This window comes from Pelobates fuscus, chromosome 5 (genome assembly GCF_036172605.1).
Source record: "Pelobates fuscus isolate aPelFus1 chromosome 5, aPelFus1.pri, whole genome shotgun sequence".
NCBI lineage: Eukaryota > Metazoa > Chordata > Amphibia > Anura > Pelobatidae > Pelobates > Pelobates fuscus.
Genome location: NC_086321.1, coordinates 229,835,198 through 229,860,593, shown reverse-complemented (window position 1 = coordinate 229,860,593; position 25,396 = coordinate 229,835,198). Strand labels below are relative to the sequence as shown.

Below are 25,396 nucleotides of genomic sequence, written 5' to 3'. Positions count from 1 at the left end.
GCGCCAAAGGAGGGGGAACCTGAGGGGGGGGGGGGGGGGGGGGGCACCCTCAGGGTCAGGAAAACCACTTTATTTTCCTGACACAATAGTGATCCTTTTAACACTTTTAACCCAGCATTTTTATATAGGTTAAATCCATTATTGGTGACTGTCTTCCTGACAACCTGTAGATGCGATACCACTGCACTGACCAAGTAAACCTTGGTCACAGAATGCAAAGGCTCCTAGCAAAGCATTGCATACAATGCTTCCTGTGGGGTAGCATCGATGTGCAGGTGGCTCTCAACGTATATGTGTTTTAAGTCCTCGATGCTCCTATAAATATTAATTCTCCTTTAAGTACTACATTTTCCTTTATGAGGAGCATTTGATTGGACCATCACAGAGGAGTTATCACCTTGATAGGATGAGGAATGCCACTGGAACAAGGTGAGCAAAACTTTTTTTTTTTTAAATCAATTTTTATGGGAAACGGGGGAGGCGGGAACACCTGTCAAGAACTAGGGACAGGGGCACTACAGTGTTGGGAATAAAGGTTTTTATTCCTTATGATATAGTGGTTTTTTTATAAGCAAACTATAGCAATACAATGTCTTTATGTATCATATTTATTTTCATAATCTAGCAAAGAATATATCAAAGGTACCTTGAAAATTAAAAATGGCCTCAGTCGTTTCATTTAGTGCTTTGTTCCAAAACACACACTTTATATTTTGTGATGACTGTTCCTTGCATTTGATGGTACTTGATGTGTTATATAATCCATCTGAAGTCAGTATACGAGAAGTAACTGCTGGAGAACACATATTGACATATTTTGTCTGCCAATTCACTTCTGCCTCTGGGAAACCTAGAGACTGGCAAGTCAAAGACATTTCATTGCCATCACTGGATAATATCTCTGTATATCTGCTTATGTTTTCATATGAAGCTGCAATAGAAATCAGCAGAAAAGAGAATACAGCATTGTGCAAAGATCTACTTGTTGCATTCTCTGTTAACATTATCGCACACGTTGTGTTTAAAGGAACACTATAGTCACCTAAATTACTTTAGCTAAATAAAGCAGTTTTAGTGTATAGATCATTCCCCTGCAATTCCACTGCTCAATTCACTGTCATTTAGGAGTTAAATTACTTTGTTTCTGTTTATGCAGCCCTAGACACACCTCCCCTGGCTATGATTGACAGAGCCTGCATGAAAAAAAAAACTGGTTTCACTTTCAAACAGATGTAATTTACCTTAAATAATTGTATTTCAATCTCTAAATTGAACTTTAATCACATACAGGAGGCTCTTACAGGGTCTAGCAAGCTATTAACATAGCAGGGGATAAGACAATCTTAATTAAACAGAACTTGCAATAAAGAAAGCCTAAATAGGGCTCTCTTTACAGGAAGTGTTTATGGAAGGCTGTGCAAGTCACATGCAGGGAGGTGTGACTAGGGTTCATAAACAAATGGATTTAACTCCTAAATGGCAGAGGATTGAGCAGTGAGGCTGCAGGGGCATGTTCTATACACCAAAACTGCTTCATTAAGCGAAAGTTGTTCAGGTGACTATAGTGTCCCTTTAATTGACAAAATCCAGGTGGCCTTAAACAACAAATAAATTAAGAATAGCGACTGGCATTGAACATAACTAGACATTGTTGATGAAAAAGGCAATACGTTGAAGAGCAAAACAAAATGATCTATGGAAAATGTCACTCACGGACGGGGTGTGCAAAATATTGACAAACTATAAGTGGGAGGTGGAAAAAATAATAGCATGCGGTGGATAAAAAAGGAAGTATGAATGTAATAGGAAAGAGGACTATGCTGGGATAAGAAAATTACTGGATTCAAATAGTTGGTGGGTTGGTGGCATTAGGGAGAAATAAAATATATATAAATCTATGAATAATGGGGTTGGGATGTCAAGTAGAAGTGATGACAAATGGGTCATTATATTATGAAAAATAGAAAATGAAAATAGAAGCAACTACATCATATGGACAGTGCATCATCACATGATGAGGTGAAAATTATGAAATAGTTTGAATGTTTGCTATATGGAAGTGAAGTTATGGAGATGTTGGCATGTAGGACTGTAGGGAAGGGAGTTAAGATTAGTGAAATTAAAGACTAATGTCATTAAAGATGGGCAGGTTCATTCTTTTTGGGAAGGTGTGGTCAAGCAATATACAGTTACAAGAAAAAGTATGTGAACCCTTTGGATTGATATGGATTTCTGCACAAATTGGTCATAAAATGTGATCTGATCATCATCTAAGTCACAACAATAGACAATCACAGTCTGCTTAAACTAATAACACACAAAGAATGAAATGTTGCCATGTTTTTATTGAACACACCATGTAAACATTCACAGTGCAGGTGGAAAAAGTATGTGAACCCCTAGACTAATGACATCTCCAAGAGCTAATTGGAGTGAGATGTCAGCCAACTGGAGTCCAATCAATGAGATGAGATTGGAGGTGTTGGTTACAGCTGCCCTGCCCTATAAACAAACACACACCAGTTCTGGGTTTGCTTTTCACAAGAAGCATTGCCTGATGTGAATGATGCCTCGCACAAAAGAGCTCTCAGAAGACCTACGATTAAGAATTGTTGACTTGCATAAAGCTGGAAAGGGTTATAAAAGTATCTCCAAAAGCCTTGCTGTTCATCAGTCCACGGTAAGACAAATTGTCTATAAATGGAGAAAGTTCAGCACTGCTGTTACTCTCCCTAGGAGTGGCCGTCCGGTAAAGATGACTGCAAGAGCACAGCGCAGACTGCTCAATGAGGTGAAGAAGAATCCTAGAGTGTCAGCTAAAGACTTACAAAAGTCACTGGCAAATGCTAACATCCCTGTTAGCGAATCTACAATACGTAAAACACTAAACAAGAATGGATTTCATGGGAGGATACCAAAAGGAAGCCACTGCTGTACAAACAAAACATTGCTGCACGTTTACAGTTTGCACAAGAGCACCTGGATGTTCCACAGCAGTACTGGCAAAATATTCTGTGGACAGATGAAACCAAAGTTGAGTTGTTTGGAAGAAACACACAACACTATGTGTGGCGAAAAAGAGGCACAGCACACCAACATCAAAACCTCATCCCAGCTGTGAAGTATGGTGGTGGGGGCATCATGGTTTGGGGCTGCTTTGCTGCGTCAGGGCCTGGACAGATTGCTATCATCGAAGGAAAAATGAATTCCCAAGTTTATCAAGACATTTTGCAGGAGAACTTAAGGCCATCTGTCTACCAGCTGAAGCTCAACAGAAGATGGGTGTTTCAACAGGACAATGACCCAAAGCATAGAAGTAAATCAACAACAGAATGGCTTAAACAGAAGAAATTACGCCTTCTGAAGTGGCCCAGTTAGAGTCCTAACCTCAACCCAATTGAGATGCTGTGGCATGACCTCAAGAAAGCGATTCACCCCAGACATCCCAAGAATATATATATATATATATATATTTTAAGTTGCATTTGATTTAAATATTTTTATTGTTGCCTTGTCATAGACTCGTATACCAAACACATGTTTGTTAAAGCAGGTAGTTGCCTACGCAGAAGCTCGAGTATCAGTACATGAAAAGAGATGCAGTTTATCGCCTGCGCAGAGGCGAGTATATTGGATCGTTTAAACGTTTATGAACTTTACAAGGTTTTATATGACTAGGCTTAAAACAAATATATGGCGGTTGTGTTCTGCCTCTATGTTCCAACATTCATAACAATATGAAGTGCAGTTAATGGCATGTGTATGGCTAATTGCGCGGTCTCGGTTACTGATGCAGGTTTTCCTTTCATGAACAGGTACCGTATAGCAGTCTGCGCGTGACTAAAGTATGGTTATGAACTAAATCTTAACCGGGGTACATTTGCTATTGCATTAACGTGTCTAACTTAAGTAAGGCAGATAACTGTTTAGGTTAATCCTTAACGAACCCGTAAAGAAATGCAGTGTTGCTATAAGAAGGTATTTGGAGGCAGTGTTGTTTAATTAAACTATCTAAGAGAATAAAAAAGAAAAAAGCAAGGGTTTTCATAATGCTTGCTGCTATTCTGAGAAAGGTTATGTATGCAATAATTTACGCCCCTAGACTGTAGCTCATATAGGTACTGCAGCGTAAACAGCGTTTCCACGCCTAATACAATATATTAAGTAAGCATCATAAGGCTGTGATAGGTCATAGCCGTTTGTCTCTTAACTGCGTCTAATGAATTATGGCATAGGCCTGCAACAACAATGAATGCAAAAGAAATGAAAATCAATTGTAAGCACTATAACATTATGAGAGCTAGGCTAGTAGTAATATGCAATATAAGTGAAGGAATGCATAAACAGGCGATTGCAATTTCAAAGGAGATGTTCATCACATAATGTGCAATCTGATGTAGACAGTGGTTAGTTATGCAATGCAGGTAATTGAAGGCAAACAAGGTATTTAGAACCTAAACCTAGGTTGCAAACGTGTTATAGTGCAGTTGCTGCTAACAGTGATGGGAAACATAAAAGTGAGTCACTTCGTGGGGAGTAGGAACATGCTGCGCTGTGTCGTTGCACATAATAGGTTAAGGAGAGCAGTGTTGATTGCATTGTAAGAGAGCTGCCTCCATGGTTGCCTCCATAGGCCTCCAAGCATGCCTGTCTTCCATCAGTCCTCCCTGGGTCTGACCCATCCCACCGGTTTAGCGTTCTGTGGTGCCGTGGGCACTCAAAGTCCAAATCTGTTCCCCAGACCCCCCACACCAAGAGTCCAGGTTCCGACCGTCTCCTGCACCTCCCCAGCACCACTTCAGCCTCTGTGAAGCACTTAGACCCTCATGTCTCACCTGGCGCCGGCCACATACTTAGGACTGGGGCACCTCCCTCACGGCCACCGGTACACCAGAAAGGTCTGTGAATTCCTGTCCCACAGGACTCACTGTGGCAGGGACAATCTCCCCTGGGTCCCCCCCGAAACCCAAAGGCAGGGACTGGTACTTCTACAGGGGGCAGGCCGCCCAGGGTATCCCTCTGCAGGGCAGCAGCTGTTGGGGCCATCGAAGCAATGCGAGGAAGCAGCTCTATGAAGGTGAGTCTTCCCTTACATGCTAGCATTGCCATGTCTCACCGCGTTGTCCGCAGCGTGCTGCGATCCACCAGAAACCGGCTTCGCCTGACATCCAGCGGGTTCCTCCTCATACACCTCACATTTTCCCGGGTTCTGTTGGGCATTGGAGGTAAGAAAAATGCCTTTTTTAGCGGCACGATGCAGGAGCTAGCGAAGATGGCTGCCGCTCCACTCGGCGGCCCGGTCCCGCCCCCACATCCCAAGAATATTGCTGAACTGTTCTGTAAAGAGGAATTGTCAAGAATTACTCCTGACCGTTGTGCACGTCTGATCTGCAACTACAGGAAACGTTTGGTTGAAGTTATATCTGCCAAAGGAGGTTCAACCAGTTATTAAATCCAAGGGTTCACATACTTTTTCCACCTGCACTGTGAATGTTTACATGGTGTATTCAATAAAAACATGGCAACATTTCATTCTTTGTGTGTTATTAGTTTAAGCAGACTGTGATTGTCTATTGTTGTGACTTAGATGATGATCAGATCACATTTTATGACCAATTTGTGCAGAAATCCATATCATTCCAAAGGGTTCACATACTTTTTCTTGCAACTGTAAAAACCATGTAGTATTAAAGATTGGCAATGAAGAGGACATGTGTGAAATCATAATGACATGGAAGAAAGTTTAAATGCAGACAAGATTAGCAGCAAACACATATTTACTGAGTGGAACGGAAAATAGTAAAGAACGCATAATTATAGGAAAAGGAACACTATGACCAAGCAGAGGGATGGGAAAACACATTCCTGTAATCGGGAGCTACCAGCTATATTAGCTATAGCTAATTAGTTTTAAATATTTATGACAAACAAATCATTCATTGTCTTTATGATATTTATAATGCTACACTACTTAATGTAAGGCAAATAGAGGACAACTGACCTTGCACATCAAGGGTAGTTACATCATAGTCAGATCCTCCTAGCTGTAAAACACAGCGATAAGTTCCTGCATCAGAGAGTTTCACATGTGTGATCTCCAAAACAGCCTGTCCATTCCTCAGTTCATCCATCAACATAGTTATTCTCCTATTGTGAGCGCGTTTGTGGTCTAATAATTCTATCTTCCCATTGTTAAGTCTCAATATTTCCACCCGAAGACTTGAAGTTGAGTTGATGTATTCCCAAGAGGCCTTAAGTTGATCCATGTTAAAATTATCATTCACTGGGAAGTTGCAGACAAGTTGAACTATGTCCCCGTACCTTGCTATATGTTTCATCTTGTTTGCTTTCACTACAAATAAAGCTTGGGAGAAAAAAAAAATCATATGAGCAATGATAATGCAATAATCCCTTTATATCGATATAAGTATGAAAAGATGGATTCAAAGCATATTGTAACAGCTAATCCAACATTTTCCCATAAATGAGCATTGAGAACCTGATACACATGTGTGAGCGTCACTTGTGCATCCACGCTTTTCCACAGGCAAGCATTGACTCTGCAGTGCAGCAGAAGCATCTCTTGTGGCTGTTCGTACAATATTCACAAGAGATGGACTTAACTCTGCAATTGGAGTTTCCAACAAGCTGCATTGTTTTACAGTGCAGAGTAAAAGGCCAGATGTAACATGATGTTACGCTAAGATGTAAGGATACATAACCTTACGCTACACCACTTACCTGGTGACCAACCTCCCAGTTAGGCACCACATCAGTTTCACAGCCTCAGACATCTTTGCAAGCATTTCTGATGCCAGATGCTGTAGTCCCTCCCCTTTTAGGATGCCATGAAGTCACACCCACTTCACAACATCATTGCCTCAAAATTACACCACTGACTCACTTCCTCCCAGCACTGACAATCTTATCTGGGCCCAGTTGGGCTGATAAAGGGCTGCAGCATTCAACTGGGCCCCTACTCATAGATACCCATGAGGTGCCCCAAAGTGTGAGGGACACTGAAGAGGCCGTCCAAACAGCTGCACTGCCTGTCGTACTGCCAGAGCTTTATGTTTCCTTATTTCCTTAAATTTCACCCATCATTCTTTAAAGATTGCCACCATCTGTTCATTAAATTGGAATAAAGGGCAGATCGCTGGTATTAGAGATTGACTTACCTGATGTTGGATGTAAATTGGATGTTATGAGTATGAAAAACAGGAAGACTAACATGTTCTCTTTTATCTGTAAAACACATATATAGATAAGGAACACAAAATTACACATCATAATTGAGATTAACAGTAAGTCCAACAATGTATATATGTATCACTAAAGTAGTCATGTTAGAGAACATGTTTAGCAATGATTACAGACAATATAGCTAGTGATTTTGATTAAAGGGACATTCCAGACCCCTAAGCTGTGTCAGGTGAGGGTGGTAAATGTGACATGGTGACAGGCGTGAGTGTGGCAGCATTTGGGTGTGTGTGTGTGTGATAGGGCTTGGGGGTAGGTGTGACAGGGTGAGGGGAATGAGTGTGACAGCGTTTGCAGGGGCGAGTGTGACAGGGTTAGGAGGTGAGTTTAACATGGTGAGAGGTCTGAGTGTGGTAGGGTGAGAGGTGTGAGTTTGACGGGTTTGGGGGCAGGTGTGGCAGGGTGTGGGTGACTGAGTGTTTGGGAGATGATTGTGACAGGGTTTGGGGATAAGTTGTGACTGGGTTAGGGTAATGAATGTGACATCGTTTACGGGGGTAAGTGTGACAGGATGAGGAGGTGAGTGAGACAGGGTGTGTTAAAGCATTAGTGTGGAAGGGTAAGGGAGGTGAGTGGGATAGTGAGGGGTGGTGATTGGTGGTGAGAGACTGTGGCAGGATAAGTGAAGGAGTGACAATTCTGGGGGCTTAGTGCTTGTTCACTAATTAATTTGTATTTCCATCATTTTAGCATTATAGTAAGGGTACACAACATTAGAATAATGCTAATATGACATGATCTGAATCCTAGTTTCTGAGTATTTTACAGTTCCACATTTTTATGGAGTGCTAATGTAATAAATTGACTGTAGTATCCAATAGGTATGTTCTCATCAATTTCTCCATTCAATATTGCGTGTATGTAGAAATAATTCTACTTTCACAATAGTTGAGTAACACCAGCATCATCATAATTAGACAGCAACGTATACTAGGGATGTGCATGGGCAAAAAATTTGATTAGGCACTTCCGAAATTTGGGACTTTGGCAATTCAGTACAGGACTTCAGCAATTCGGGAATTCGGAAATTCAGGACTTCAGCAATTCCATAACCCTAACCCCAACTCTACCCCTAACCCCAACCCTACCTCTAACCCTCTCCCTAACTTTACCCCTATGGGTGGGTTTAGGGATAGGATTAGGGGAAGGGGCAGGGTTAGGTTTAGATTTCTGTCATCATTCCCTTAATTCCCCCCCCCCCCCCCCCCCCTCTCTTGTTTTGCCACTTTTCAGAAATCCGAAGCACTTTGGCAGTTCCGAAATTCGGCACTTCAGCAATTCGGTTCAGTTTAGCACTTCCGAAACTCGGCAATTCGGACATTCGGAAGCATCCGAACGTCTGAATTGCTGAAATTCATCCAAATTTAAATTCTGACCGAAACAAATTGCACATGTCTAACGGATACAGTGATATGCAACATGTGAATATCAACCTCACTGATTTTATTGAGAAAAAGGGAACACGTGCCCCTCTCTGTTTGCTTCTTTACACCATGCTTTGACAAACCCACATATATCTGCCAACATATAAAACATAATTTTTACAGCCACTACCTCTACGTGGTGGCATCACAAGTGGAACATTTAGCAAACATGCATAGAAAACTCACAAAAAGAGTAGGTATGCCGTAGTTGTGGTTGTGAAAAATCATAAATACTATCATGCTACATTAATCACATAAACAGAGTAGCCACTGTGTTGCCACCAATGATATATTCTCTCGGTTATTGAGTTATTTAAGTGCATTATTGGGCAAAATAACGTTGACACGTGTGCGGAAACTTTCCCTGTTATTACAGTACAGTACACTGTCTGTCAGTGCAACAGTAACATAATAAAAGTTATGTAAATAAAACCAACACCACAGATTACATGAAGGTTATTCCAGTTATTCTTGATAATTGAGATCCCCATGAGATAATAATTTGCATGATCTCATTGCAGTCAGGGTAGTTAGTGTCTCGTAACAATTAAATACAATGTAACCTTTTTTACAACGCTTGAATAACGCCAGACACAGATGTTAGCACTGCTGTTTTTACTTTATGTTACAGTAATAGATGTATGGAATGATGGCAGATGATAATAAGGGACACTGTAGGCACTTTAACCATTTTATCTCATTGAATTGGTTATAATGAATGGAGTCCTCTAATGTTGTCACTATATTTAGTTTTAAACCATTTTCAAGCAGATTAATTCTAAATAAAGGTCCCTGGCTGTCCACAGCTCGGTCTCTACTAGAGTTATGTCTAAGGCAGAGATTATACTTCCTTCTTGAAATATGAATTCATACCAGAAACGGGTGATGTGATAGGTTCAAAAAGGTCAGCTGACACTTTTAGACGGTCACAGTCACCCATTGCTACTTAGGCTAATGCTTCTTCATTAGTCCAGGCTGCACAGAGAGGATGGGTTTTAACACTAAATGGATGGATGGCACCAGGTGACTTTAGGACTCCCAACTGTCCCAATTTCAGCAGAGCTATCCCTACTTCAGGGACTTTTCCAGACTTTGTTTCCTAGTGCCTGCTTTTGGGGAAACTGTCCCTAAAAAGCATAGCGCGATCAAGGGCACTAGGGCCAATCAGAGAGCACTGAAACTGTGATCTCTGCATGGTCCACCATTAGGTGGGACAGTAATGTTGGAGAAGGTTGAGACTCCTGATATTATAATCACTTCTATGAGAAGAAGCAGTTAACGTGCCTACAGTGTCTCTTTAAATATAATGTTATTAGCCAACTTTAGTTTGGCCACACTTAGTAATTAAATAATACCCAAGGGTTTCATGTGTTAAGAATATCTGTTTTCAGAAGGGACTTTTAGTAGTTCTTACTTACAAGAACCTGATTCAAGCAATAATCCCCAAATTGCATAATCCTTTTCATATTAACTATATAGGAGTTTGCAAATGCGATACAAAAGATATAAAATATCTTACGATATAAAATATAAATTAGATAAGAATTAATCATGCCTTGTCCATTGTCTTTAGCTTGTCTCTCTTTTTTTGGAGGTTGTAAAGTATTGATCATCTCATTGATAAGATAAGTTAGTTAGATAAGCTATTAAAATGGTGTATGAAACAACCAACTAAAACCGCACTGTTATTACTTTACTAACAACCCTGTCTTTCTGTAAAACTGTTTTTACCTTGAAAAACGAAAAATAAAGAATCTTAAAAAAAAAATGGTGTATGAAAGAATAAAACAGCGGGCTATGGAAGTAGGGGAACTAAGGATGGCAATTGAGTTCCACCCAGGAAGAAGGTGAACTTTCTTAAAGAGGTGTGTTTTCAGTGACTTCTTAAAACAATTGATGCTAGAGGAGAGTCTGATTGCACAGGATAGGGAATTCCATAGGAATGGGACAGCCCTTGAAAAATCCTGCAGAATTAACATCTAATAATTTATTGTAAGTATCTTGTACTGTACGTAATGGCTATCTAGTAATTTAAATACTGTAAATCTTAAAGTTAATACAAATGATGTCAAAGTACTACCCAAATTAGCTGTACTGCCTTATCCCTCTTTCCTCTTGAACAGTGGCCAATGTCCAGGTGATTTTAGTTAAAAGAAAAAATCTGACCGAATCCATCATTTACTGTGTTTGAATGAGCATCTACCAGAGAAAAGACAAAAAACATGGACACAAACAGCTGCCTCAGCATTGTAGAGAAGCACCAGTGAGCACCATATATCTTTACAGCTTCTGAGTGCATATAATACTTAGACAGCTGCATCTGTATAAACTGCATCACACTTTTACTATGCTTTAATTACTTTTTAGGAGCAAAGATGTAACCACATTTCTCATAAATATAAATATATATACATATATCAAGGTACCTTAAGGTGCCCAGATTGGTTGGACAAGGGCTCCAATTTCTGCCATTTGGAGCCAAAAAACTTTACTTATGCTAGGGCATAAATAAGCCTCCTATGTGTAATTAAACTCAATTAACATAGCAGGAGATAACAACTTCTAAAGTAAACACACTGTGATGTAAAATCTGATGACAAATTAACCCATTATTTTCATGTTGCCTGTATGAGTCATAGCCATGGGAGGTTGGCTATATCCAAAACAATTTAGCCTCCTAAACTGCAGATAATTGAGCAATAAGGCTGCAGGGGCATGATATATACCCCAATCTGCTTCATTAAGCTAACATTGTGTTGGTTCTCAAAGTATCCCTTTAATTATGCAAATCAGTTGTCAAAGACAAATTCTACACCCCACTGTTTAGTGAATAAATCCTCAAATAGCACTAGATTGGGATATTTATGGGCACTATGCTTAAAGCGAACCTGTCATGACATATATAGGTTTGCAGTTTCCTAAACATCTGACTTGATTCATGTTATGTAATTAAGTGTTTCTTCCCGTAATATTTTTATTTATTATTTTTTTGTTAAATTTTTGTACTATATGTAAATATTGTTTCCCTTCTATTTTATAGTGCTATGATAGAGGTATGCTGCTAATGGGGGGGTTAGGGTCCGATCTTGTTACCCAGCCGTCTATCGTGGTCCTGGGCATTGAGAGCTGTGGGGGGTGATCCTCCTCTCTTGGCTAGTGGCAGTACGCTCCGGTCTCTTAGTAGGCCTAATTTGGGTGCGTGGAGAGACTATGGGGCAAGAAGTGACAGGGGGTCGGGTCGGGGTACCTGTCGGGGGAGTAATCCGATGGTGCTTACAGGAAAGCGTAAGTATGCACCCCAGGTGGCTAAGGGATTGTGCCGTAATTTCAGGAATCTCGACCCATATACAGATCCCCGTGGACCCCCCACCCCAAGTCCCTCCAGTCCCACCCCAAGGTCCCCTGGTATACTTGCTATTTCTTGGCATAGTCCGGTGGTAGAGTCCCTTTTCCTGGGCACGGCAGGTGAGTCATATGGGCCCGGGATGGTGTCTTTGGCTTAGTCGTAGTGGAGAGTTCGGGGGTGCGCTTCCCAGGCCTGACCAGAAGATCAATGATCGGGGCAGGTGGAAGTTTGCGGTCTCGTTCTGCAGAGGGGGTGTCCATCGGGTAGCAGGGCGTCCGGTGTGTCATGCAGGGTTGTGGTGAGTGTCATCTTGGTGCGGGTAATGCTGGGGTCAGGGAAGTGTTGCGCTTACCAATCTTGCGAAGCGTTGACGGTCTCCGGTTCCCGTGGTTGTGATCTTTTCTTTTTAGAGGGACGTGGAGAGCGGGGCCTAGTGTCTTGGCGGGCATCGGTCTCTCGTCGGAGGGCGGGGGTGTTTTGCAGCAGTTGGACTCCCAGCGAGTCCGCAAAGGGCCCCATCTCTGCTGGATGCAGGAGTATGTGGGTTTGTTCGTCCTTTCTGACGATCAGCTTGAAGGGATGGCCCCACATGTATTTCAGCCCTTGTTGGTGAAGGGCCATAGTGAGGGGTTTGAGGTCTCTCCGCTTCTTCAACGTTAGCGGTGAGAGGTCTTGAAAAAAGGTGAGCATGATGTCCTTGTATTTGGGCTGTTCATGTCTGGCCACCTGGATCAATTTTTCCTTTGCCGTGAAATGGTGGAGGCGGGTGATGACGTCCCTCGGGATAGTTTGGTTAAGGTTGGGCGGTTTAAAGGCCCGGTGAGCCCTGTCAATTTCCAGGTCGATGGGTGTGAGCTTCGGGGCCATCCCTTGAAATATGGCTTTAAGCGTGGGTAGTAGTTGCTCGTGGGAGACCGCCTCGGGTAGGCCGCGGATGCGGATATTATTTCTCCGCGACCTATTATTAAGGTCCTCCATGCCGTCCTCTAGGGCTGAAATTTTGCCATGGAAATATGCGATGTCTTGGGCATGTTCCTGTGTGGTAGACGCTAGTTTAGATATGCGGATCTCCGCCTGGTCTGTCCTGGAAGCAAGGGTGGTCACTTCAGCTTTGAGGCCCTCAAGCTGTTTGGTGATTTCCGCGGCCACGTGGGTTTTGATGTCGGCGGTGGCCTCGCGGAGCATGCCACGGAGTACCCCAATGGTGAGTGGGGCTGTTGTGTCCGATGAGGGGACGGTATCCTCGGGTTCAGAGTCATCCTCTTCTGTTGGTTGGGAGTTAGTAGGCCTCTGTGAGGTGGTCGGCGTACGGAAGAGTGTTGCTACCGACGGGGTTTGATCCCGTTTTTTCTTCCCACCGCCCATGGTGTCGGAGGTTGGGTAGGGTGAGTGGCACCGTTCAATGTTGTTTGTAGATGGTTGTGACTAACAGGGGTGTCGATGTTAGTGGATTAGCGTGCTGTGGGGAGAGAGAGCTCGGGAATCAGGCGTCCATCTTCCTATGAGGTCAGGCTCCGCCCCCCTCTCCCGTAATATTTTCTGTTTTCTGATATCTTAAGGGTGGCGGATTAGTCGCGTCAACGTTTCAGACTTTCTATTTACGTTCATCTACGAATGTTGCATTCTCTCTTGTTACACAGCGTTGAAATTGCACAATATGAAGCCTCCTGCCATGTTGTAAAATTGTAGATTATGCTAGCTTTAGTGTACCTATAATCTTAATTTTATTAATGACAGGAGGCGAGTATTTGCTTAAGTCTCTCTTTACTAGAACTCCACAGCAGCACAGAAAACAACCAACCAGAAAAAAGTTAGGTACTATAAAACTCCCCTCCCCATGCATCATTTCCTCTTTCAAGCTGCGACAAAACATAATAAAAGGCAGAGAACATCATGGTGAAGAAACAAAGTCCTAGATACGATGAATATAACGATGTCCACCATCCGAGAGTAACCGTCAAACTAGATAGTGTTGATGGACTGTAAACTGAAACGAGAGAAAAACAGAATTGAACAGGTTGATTATCCAATGAAATGTACTCTGAATAAACATGCAGGTACCCAATGTAGCAACCAAAATTAACCTTAATATGTAGATATCCCAACCCTACTCATGAGGAAACACAGGCATAAGGAACACGCGACAGGTAGCAGAGACAAACAGAGTTGCATACGTACCTGCTAATCTAAACTATAACATTAAACAAGGGAGGGACAAGAATGGGTGGGAAATACTCGCCTCCTGTCATTAATAAAATTAAGATTATAGGTACACTAAAGCTAGCATAATCTACAATTTTAAAACATGACAGGAGGCTTCGTATTTGCTGTTTCAACGCTCAATACACCAATCCAACGCTGTTTGTGTCGCTGGTACCTATTTCAGGAGATATCCGAGTAATCCTAATCAGACTTAACAACTGCGAACAAGGACAGAAGATGGATCAATGAAGATGCCAGCCGACGAAGCATCTCAAACACGGAAAAAAGACACCATCCGCCGATAGATCCATTGTACGTGGTGTTGCAACCTGTTTCCTAGCAGTCGGTCCACGAGTTGGCAAGCTGACCAATCAGCCATATTCCTGTAGTTGTATATTATCGAAGGTCAATTTCGGACTTAGGATCGCGAGAAGAAACTGCCACCATGTCTCAACTCATGATCCGTAAGGCGGCTCCTCCGCTCGTGCCAGGGTAATTCGGCGATGTGGCCTTGCAGGTAGATCTCCAATCTCAAGGAATGCGCCTAAGTCCACCACCAAAATCGCAATAGAAACCGAGGAGGATCTTTTGTTCCTTCCTGTGCTACCCGGTGGGATGTCTCCTCCGAACATAAAATTCATAATGCAGGCAAGAGTGTGGCCAAACCAGCCATATTCTAAGTGATTCCAATATTCCAAATGGACTGTGTAATCCTCGGACGCAGTAGAGAAAAGGCTCCAAAGGACGTCCATTCAGGGTTCCAAACTGAACTTGTGTGGAGGAACGGTGGTCGACTATTCTGGGAATAGGGAATCCCAGAAATCTCCAAAGGGATGGGAAATGCAATCAGGAACGCAGATTTCCATCCAGAAATGCCCTCGTCCAAGAGTGAAAGATGTCTGTGTAGGAGTCGGGGCACACCAGGTACCTCCATAAAGTCTCGTAGTTCTCCTTGATGATAGTTGAAAAATAGGTTAGCGCAAATCCAACAAAACGGCTCCCGTGAGGGATAAATAGAGTATAGACGGAGGGGCCTCCATCTCCGAACCATGATCACCAGGTATGCGCTCCGAGGAGACGGGGCAGTCCTGCCATCTTATCCCAAGATCTGATGACCGGGGAGTTCAAGACAACCGGGGTTTCCGGTCTTAGCATGTGATCCATACATACGGTTTTACCTCCAGACCGGGTAATAGACCTTCCTTAATCTTGTTACCTGAGTAAGGCAGTGCCCGTTTGCTCCATGAAGGTCTCCGTATCTCCTGACATCTTGACATGGGAGAAAGTGTCTGCGCAGTTTGTTCGTAATGGTCTGGATATCCAAAACGGAAAGCAATTCTCTGTATTATATGGTGCAGAATATACCAAAAACCTGCATTCTCGTAATACCGGAGGACCATCCGTTAGCCGAACCATCTCCAGGAGTGTGTGTAAATAAGGGGGGGGTCTCCCCCCGTTATACCTCTGTGAGTATTTCTTGCGTGTGTTACCGCGGTCCGGATCCAGTAGATCCATTACAGGAGATAGAATAGAGGGGTCCAGTCTAAATAATTACATCTTGCATGACCAGGCAGTCCTCTAGAACGAAGACAGTAGCATGGATGTCATCTCTAATTGAATGCAGGAGGGATACCCCTCTATGTAGTCATCAATGTCTTGCACAGGTACAAGCCTGTGTGATGAACAAATGGCCAGTGCTGTAGAGCGTCGAGTGTATGAGAGAGCCGCACTCTCTACTAATGTGATCGCATACAGTGATAGCGTCTGGCTGCTAGCCTGAGCGGGCCGCACCCGTTAATAACCAACAGCAGAGTCTACATCCGTGGCCGGTTCTCTCTATGAGATTGTGTCCTCCAAACCTGTCCTCCGTATCCAGCCCAGTATCTGGTTGAGGTCGAGGGAGGGGCTGCGCCCTCTAATAACAAATCAGTATCCGGTTCTGTATATGAGGGGGGTTCGCCCTCTGTTCCTGAAAATAAATCTACTCGGATCGAGGTGATAGAGGGCCGCACCCTCCTGTGATGCAAGCTAGAGTCCCTAGAGACTCAGGGTGACCAAACTGCAGGGCACACCTCTTATAAATGTCAGCATAAGGCTGAGGGCAATCTTCGGAAACAATGATGGCAAACTATCAACCGACTATCCGGATCCCGTGCGCGCGTGCGGGATCCAGGCAGACCGTTGGTAGTCTCAGGAAAACTGGAGACGTTCTCCGCAATCCACGAGTGCCCGGGAAGTCGGGGGAGGTCAAGTCAGGCCTCGCGACGACCCGAGCGAAAAGGGAAAGGAAGTCATGAAAAAACAAAAAAGGCAACAATTAACGTAGATAAGAGAAAAAACACCAATTCTATCTCAGATAGAAGGCAAATAGCAGGCCGGAAGGTAATAAAAGTAAGTCCCACTGGACAGGGCCAGGAGCTAACCTAACGTGGGAAAAAACTACCGACACCTATAAGGATTCCGGGAGGCAGATACGGAGTAGCTGGTAAAGACAAGGAAAAAACACTGCTATCTCCTGAAGGTGTCTGAGTACCGGTCCTTGCCTGTGCGAAGTTCTCCTTGGAGATGCACCGTCGCCGGTTTGGAGTAAACCGTGGGTGTGTCCGGGGTCTTCATAAGAAACTTTGCCCTTCAGGCATGAGGTTTAGGGCCTACACCCTTCCCACCATATTCAAATGGCCGTATACTGGTGTCCTCTTGAACATCATGGCAATGGTGTTTGTCTGGACACCTGCCTATCTCCATGACACTGGCGGCCACTGGGTTTTCCTCAGTGATATTCCCCCAGGCCTGCGACCAAAAGGGGTTCGGTACTAATAGTGCAGGCCCGTGTGTAGGGCACAGGCCCAGCAGGCCAAACGAATGGACACAGAATGGTTAGCCAAGCAAATAGGCACAGACATAGCAGGCCGTTTTAATGGGCACAGACATAGCAGGCCGTTTCAATGGGCACAGACAAAGCAGGCCGTTTCAATGGGCACAGACATAGCAGGCCGTTTTAATGGGCACAGACATAGCAGGCCGTTCTTATGGGCACAGACATAGCAGGCCGTTCTTATGGGCACAGACATAGCAGGCCGTTCTTATGGGCACAGACATAGCAGGCCGTTCTTATGGGCACAGACATAGCAGGCCAATCAATGGGGCACAGACATAGCAGGCCAATCAATGGGTTGTGTATTACCATTATATTATTATTATCATGTATTTATATAGCGCCTTCCAATTCCGTAGCGCTTTACAAAGGGTATTGAATGAGTAACGGGGACCTCTGAGTTCGGGTAGAGGTCCCTAAAAAACTGTACATCCTCAGGGCATCCTGTGACATAGGACCCTTAGACATCAACCCTTTTAGACAGCGTGATGCCGTGTGAGTAACCTGAACTGGGACTGACAGCCCCTAAATGCCCAGCAGGCAAACAGTGGTATTCCCGCTGTAGCGGGTATTGGAGTTGTTCCAGTGACCATCATGTCCATGAATGTAAGATACACTGATCGATACTCTCCGTAAACTGTGAATCGGTATGCACATGCTCACACAGGTCCGTTCGAAAGGTCTTAGCATCATATAGATTACCATCACCATACCACCTGAAGGATATTGCAACCATGGACACTTCCAGGAGTAGGGCTAACAATAGCCAACTCAATGACTCTCCCCAAGAACCTGATAAAATGTATAGTATCAGCGTAGACTCGTCTCCCATATCAGTTTGAGTCAGAGCCAGATCTGTATCTTATATATACGCCATGGACAGAGAATTCATACCAGAGTAGTCCCCTCTGAGACCTCATAGCTGGGCCAGAAAAAATACATACTGAGAAGGAAATGAATCCAAGAGCTAACTGGCACTGTATACACCCTGTACAGAGCCTGTATAACTGCGTTCATATACACCTGTAACTCGCAGAAATCTGTGATATACCCAGACAGAGAACGCACAGTAGTCAGCGATACGCACTGTCCGCAAAACTCTCAGCGATCTGAGATATACACTGTCAGCAAAAACTCACATGTCAGTAGTAAAACTCACAGCAGTCTGTGATACACGCTGTCAGGAAAACTAAAACTCGAAGTACACTGTCAGTACCTAAATCTGTGATCTACACTGTCAGTAAAACACACAGCAATCTGTGGTATATACTGTCAGCAAACTGTGACATACATTGTCCGCAAACTGTGACATACACTGTCAGCAAACTTTGACATACACTGTCAGCCAACTGTGATATACACTGTCAGCAAACAGTGATATACACTGACAGTAAAACATATAACAAGCTAAATAACAACTCAGAAGCCTGACATGAAAAGAAATCTAATATAAAAAAGCCATAAAGCTCACAGCAAGCTGTGAGATATACACAGTATATTAAACTATAGTCATATTGCAGAAAGCCGTGGTAGACCTGCTGAGATCCGCCGGGGGATCCCAGCAGGGCAACAAAACACTGAGATCCGACCGTGGAAGGAGGAGGGGCCGCGAGCAGGCGCCCCTTCTATAGCCGGTCGGATGCACATGGATGAAAAAAAAAACGGGCGCGGCAAAGCGGCCACGTGCGTGAGCAGACACGGTCGCAGGGTACTCGCGTCTGACCGCGAGAAACCCCGGCCGCTGGCAGGCTCACGCTGGAGCTCGGGTAGTCCGAGGAGGCAGCCAAATGGCTAGTCTCCTGACACCCAAACGTGCGCCTGTAGAAGGGCGCTAAGTAGTGGTATGGGGGGGGGGGGGGATAAGCAAACAGAAGGGAATCCCAAGGGCCCCCCCGAAAACCACCACATGTCCGGAAAGAACGTCCCCAAAGACACAGGGGAAAACGAGGAAAAAACGGGCAGAAATCCCAAAACAAAAATAAATAAAATAACGAAAAAACAATATAAATAATCTGCAAATAAACAATGAAAAGGATAAAGGCTATAACTAAAAATCATAGCATAAAAAAAAATAAAAAAAAAAATACATAAACAAAATATATGATCAATAAATATGATCTCAAAAAAAAAATAATTAAGACTAAATACAATATACATAATATAGATAGCACTAAATGCTATAAACCTAAACATATATACCTAAGAAAGATATAGTATATAGATAATGATAACATCATGACTAAATTAAATAAATATATATATCCTAAATAAATCATAGTAAATCCCAAAGCCACCAACTAATAGCAGGAGGCAGTGGTACTCTGACCTGTACTGATGCGGAGCAGCAAAGAAAGAGGGAATTATGCATGGGGAGGGGAGTTTTATAGTACCTAACTTTTTTCTGATTGGTTGTTTTCTGTGCTGCTGTGGAGTTCTAGTAAAGAGAGACTTAAGCAAATACGAAGCCTCCTGTCATGTTATAAAATTGAAAATTATGCTAGCCTTAGTGTACTAATAATCTTAATTGTTACTGACTGGCACTTCTCTTGGCCACTGGGAACTGAACTGAATAGCTTCCTCTACATTTAAATTGAAAATTTAGCAAGTTGTAGTCAAAGAAATTTGGGTTGAGAAATCTGCTAAGAAATGACATACTTGTATAAAAGTTGGACAGTTTCTTCCTACATTTTACATTAGCCATATTGAGTTCTACTGAGAAACAGTAGAAAACTTAGATATAGTTTAATTCCTTTTCCTTCTGGTTAATATTGACCTTAAAATGCTTTTTTTATTCAGCATGCATGCATTATTTTACCCCAAAATAATTTTCACATCATAGAAATACAAGTAATTTGCTCTAGTGGGAAAACAGTGTTACGCATGAATCACTTATCAGATGTAACAAACCATGTGAGTCTGACATGCTAGTAATCATGTGAGACTCAGATGCTCAGCTTAATCATAATGCACTCACCTACCCTGCTCAGCTATCAAACCACAGGAGAACGTATGACAACAGAACATTTAGATGACATTCCTCTTTTACAGTTGTTCTTAGTAGGCATATAATGCATTATATAATAGGCTCAACAGTGGAGCTTTCGTCAACAGTCGGTAGCTTGTAGCCAGTGGCTACTTATAACTGACTTGTTTACCACCTTCTTGCAATTTGTACTGCCAATAGAAAATAAGCTAAGCATTCATATTTTACCCTTAGCAGGAGACACACTGTATTAAGCTATTTAAAACTATTAAATACTATGAGTTTTGAAATTGCTGTTTAGTGTGCTGGATCTTGGATGATGTATTAAACTGTGCTATGCTTGGAAGATATCTATGTAATGAAAAATTTTAGTTTTATTTCAGCTATGTGAATTATTCATCTAAATGGCACATGCACTCTACTTATATAAAGAATAATTCTATAGTCTATATTATCTGTATGGCAGACCGCTTGGCACCCATCGACTGGGTACCTCCACCAATCGCGCTTCCTAGTTGTCGCCAAGTACCATAAGCACCGGACACCATAAGCACCATAGTCCCCTTAGCCGCCGTCCCTTCCCACCCTGTACTAACACCTGGATCCAACTCCCATTGGGAAGACCTCTCATCCAAGAGAGTAAAGCAGGTATAGCAAGTGATATAGCAAGTATAGCTTTCCCCCACAGATATTAGTTGAGACTGAATGCTGAGGGTGAACTCTTTATTGCAGCCAAATGGCTCACTTATATACAGCATCTGAGCACAGTGACAGGCCCCCAAACCAGCCATAACGACACCCACAATGTGCCATTAAATATAGTGTCACTATGAATCAGCATAAAGTACAAAACATTAAAAACACATAAAAATACATATTTCCCAGATAGGAACCCCCACAGTCTATACACCCCCAGATAGCCTGGATATGAACGCCCAACATGTCCGAAAAGCGCTCAAATCCCCCGAACACAGCCGAATTGCTCTGACCTATGTCCAAAACAGATCCATGAATTCAGGGGTTGCGGCCGGTCCCATTCAGCAGTTCCATGCAGCCAAAATACCGAACATAATCCATAAGTATAACGTGGAGCTTGTTCACCTCATTCAGACGAATGATTCCACCAAACAGCGGTCTTCCAGGATGTAAAGTACTGATCGCAGGTGGGATGGAAGTTCAGCAGTGTTCGCTAGGTCGAGTGTCCGATTTTAGTTCCATGCACTCGACGACCAAACACCGCTGCCTGCGTTCGCGGGAACAAGATGGCTGCCACCACCTGTTTGGGCATACGTACGGCAGTCAACCAGACAACCACTTAGAACACTGCTGGCAGAATCGTAACAAGGTGTCAATAATGTTTAACAAGTTCCCGGATGGTCTTTAGTTTGTGGATCTGTTCGGTTCCCGAACAGCACAGGGAACCCAAACGCACATATTTTAAAATATGTTTTGCAGTTCTTTTTGCATGGCCCATAGTCCTGGGGTAAGAGGCTGACAAGCAGGCTTCTCCAGGAGCCTGTGACGCTTTTTGGGATGGGTTAAAGAGACATTATAAACACCAAAAGAACTTTAATGAAGTGTCCCTTTAATGAAGCAGTTTTGGTGTACAGATCATGTCACTCTATTCTTTGCAATTTACGAGTTAAATCACTTTGTTTATACATCCCTAGTCACACCTCCCTGCATGTAACTTGCACAGCCTTCCTAAACACTTCCTGTAGAGTCAACTAATGTTTAAACTTTCTTTACTGGACATTCTGTTTAATTTAGAATTGATCTCTTACTCGATTACGTACCTTCTACATCCTGCAGGTGCCTTCTATGTGTGATTAAAGTTCAATTTACACAGCACGGAAAAAAAAGTTTCAAGCAGGGTGTGCCAGGAAAGGTGTGGCTAGGTTATAAACAGAGACAAAAGCGATTTAACTCATACATTTCAAAGAATTGAGCTGTAAGACTGCAGGGGCATGATCTATACACCAAAACTGCTTCATATAGCTAGATATGTTTTAAAGTAAAGTATCCCTTTAACCCCTTAACGCCGTTAGGGTATTCATTGCCGTCCCCATTACAATTGGCTTTAAAGCCGTTGCGGTGGCACAGACTGCCGTAAAGGCTTTCAGCTCCAGAGAACGCCCAGTACTTCCATGGTGAACCGCTTCTGGGGGACTGCCTAACAGTCCAGGCATTCCCCCTCCGGGTTATCAACCCCCTGCAGGCCATGTAATTGCTCTTACAGGGTGATCACATGCAGGGCCGGCCTTAGGCATTTAGACGCCCTGTGCAAAAAATCTTCACAGCGCCCCCCCCTCCCCCGTCATCCATGTATGCTGTAATGTTTGTGTTGTCTGTGTATGTGATAGTAGGTGTGATGACTGTGTGTGATATGTATGCTATGTGTGATATTTGTAATGGGTGTATTAACAGTGTGTGATATGCGTGTATTGGTTGTATGTGACACACACACACACACAGAGTCAGACGGCCATACACACACACAGGAAGACATCCACACACACAGGCAGACAGTCATACACACACACACAGACACACAAAGGCAGACAGTCACACACACACACAGACATACACAAAGACACACACAGGCAGACAGTCAAACACACAGACACACAGAGGCAGACAGTCATACACACACACACACACACACACACACAGACAGTAATACACACAGGCAGACAGTCATACACACAGACACACAGAGGCAGACAGTCATACACACACATAGACAGTAATACACACAGGCAGAGAGTCACACTCACCTGACAATCACTCATTGTGGAGGCAGTGAAGCTCCTGGTGACTGTTTGGTGGGGAAGCAGGGACTCCTTCCTGCTTCCCCTGCAGCAGTTTTCCGGCGCTTTTAGCTCCGCCCCCGCCGCACGGTAAGCTCCGCCCCCGCCGGAAAATTAATTTTTTTTTTTTTTTTTTTAATTCCGGCCGGCTGTGCGGCCGCACGGCGCCCCCTGCTCCATGGCGCCCTGTGCGGCCGCACAGCTCGCACACCCCTAAGGCCGGCCCTGATCACATGGCCCCAATAGCTGCCCATAGAGCTGCCTGCAAGTGGACTGCCTGGGCTATCAGTGCTGAAGTGCACCAGCCTTAAAGGTATGTCGGGACCCCTGAGGTAACGGGCCAGGTCGCCGCTGCGACCCCTCTGACTGTGGTAGTTACGAAATTGGCCATACGTCTCAAAGGCAACATAGGCCCAGCAAACCAATCTGGCGAATTTCATTATGTAAGAAGTGAAAACGGGGAAAGCCCTATATTTAACCTTTTAACTCTCCTAAAACCCCCATAAAATCTGTACATTGGAGGTACTGTTGTACTTGTGAGACATTGGTGAACACAAATATGTGTATTTTATTGCAGTAAAAGCTAACAGTACTATAACATTCAAAGTTTACATGCCATGCAGAACTAAAAACAATAGCAAAATCTGTTAATTTCTCAATTTTATTTTTAGACTTTGTTCATATTAAATTATGTTTTATAGATGAATTTTGATGTGAAAGTCCTATTTCTCCTGAACAAAATTGTATATAATAGGCGTAGGTGCACTTAATACAAAAGAGGTAAATTATTGTTGAACAGACTTAAACCGCAAATTCCAGGTTTTGTTTTGATTAAAACTTGGATAATTGCCTCCTTAGGAGATTGATATGCTTTAAAATGTGCTGTAGATTTTCTGCAAAAAGACATGTCATAGAAAAGACACGTATTAGTCATATAAGCTGTATGAGGTGTTTGCTGTTGTTAAATTATTTTTTCCAGGCCAAAGGTTGGCTTTACATTTGTTGGTTAGAGGCAGCCTTTAACCCCTTAACCCCTTAAGGACCAAACTTCTGGAATAAAAGGGAATCATGACGTGTCACACACGTCATGTGTCCTTAAGGGGTTAAGGACACATGACATGTGTGACATGTCATGATTCCCTTTTATTCCAGAAGTTTGGTCCTTAAGGGGTTAAAAAGTGGCAACATGGTTGGAAACCAGTTGCTAAGTAGCCTTTAGCAGCTCCAAATAATAATTGGAGCCATTGACTGCTACTTGGCAACAGGCTTTAAGCAGCCAGTAACTCCGTGTTGCTATATGTACAAGTAGCAGCTGGATGGTAAAAAATGGGAACTATACTGGAAATGAGCCCTAAACGGCTAGCTGTAGAGTGGAGAATATAAGGAACTTGTAAATATTAGGATTAAATAGGTATGCAGTATAAATTGCTTTGGAGTTGGAGATTTTTTTTTACAGTTTTGCTCTAAGACTCTTAGATTGCCTTTGTCAATACTTATTATTTCTCGATTTAGTGAATCTCCCAATAAATTTTCATAGTGTGTTCAATGCATGCCACAACCTATCCATACCCCTCAACATTGGCATCCCCTAAAGTGGAACACCAGTGGGGAGGGTAGAGGGGGACAAACCATTTCCCTGCCAAACCCCACTTGTCCTGCTACTACTCCTTAGCGCTGATGCTCCCATCTACCGCTGTCTGTCAATTGGGAGTAATCTACATACATTTACGAAATTTCATGCATATCATAAAGTAAAATACATTGCATACTAAGGACAGGAAGCGGCGAGTCTGTCTGAAGAATATGCAGTACTCTCTGCGTGGTCCCAGTGCCCTGAAGTTCATCTAATAAGGCACTTTTGTTATGGTTTCTAGAGATAGTTCCTTGTGTCCAGAAACTCAAGATGGTGGGATAGGACCCTGAAATATGTACTGTCCTGGAGAAATCATGACAGCTGGAAGGTCTGTAGGTCTTGACATAGTAGCTGGTAAAGAAGACAGGTGTATGTGTATGCATGTTCTGTCAGTGTCTCTTTAAACTTACTTTTAAAAAAAATACTCTAATGTATATATTTCTGGGAGGCAGAGTAAGATTTGAAAGTTGCCTGCTTCCTCTTATTTACTGTAATGGACACCTGCAGGCATCAATGGCTGCCCTTATCATGTCAACAGTGTGACACAGATACCAATAGCAGTAACATTACCTTGCTTTAAGACTTTCATTGCTGTAACATAAGTACCTGCTGATCACCTCTCCCTGTCCTTGCATTATGAAGTCTGCGGCATCCTCAGTAATTGTTTGTAGGTCCTGTTGGGTTTAATATGTATGCCCTTTAAATGAGATTGCTATATATTTCACTATGATTCTGTTATTAACAATTCATTCCTGATGGCTAGAATTCTGAGCCTTATTTGTGAACTACATTACCCACAATGGTTTAGGGTGGCTAAGTATCATGATAAATGCCATTTGATGGAAACCCTTGTCAAACCAAAT

At 43.0% G+C, this 25,396-nt stretch overlaps 1 protein-coding gene across 1 annotated transcript in view; it reads right to left on the bottom strand.

The window, feature by feature from the left end:
• Positions 1-25,396, bottom strand: part of LOC134612776 (programmed cell death 1 ligand 1-like) — a 62,977-nt gene that overhangs the window by 32,491 nt on the left and 5,090 nt on the right. Inside the window, exons 2-3 of the mRNA XM_063457217.1 lie at positions 7,179-7,245; positions 6,002-6,364 (exon numbers count right to left, since the gene is read on the bottom strand). Of these exons, the coding sequence (XP_063313287.1) occupies positions 6,002-6,364; positions 7,179-7,233 (418 nt within the window). The 5' untranslated portion in view covers positions 7,234-7,245. The remainder of the gene's footprint in view (positions 1-6,001; positions 6,365-7,178; positions 7,246-25,396) is intronic.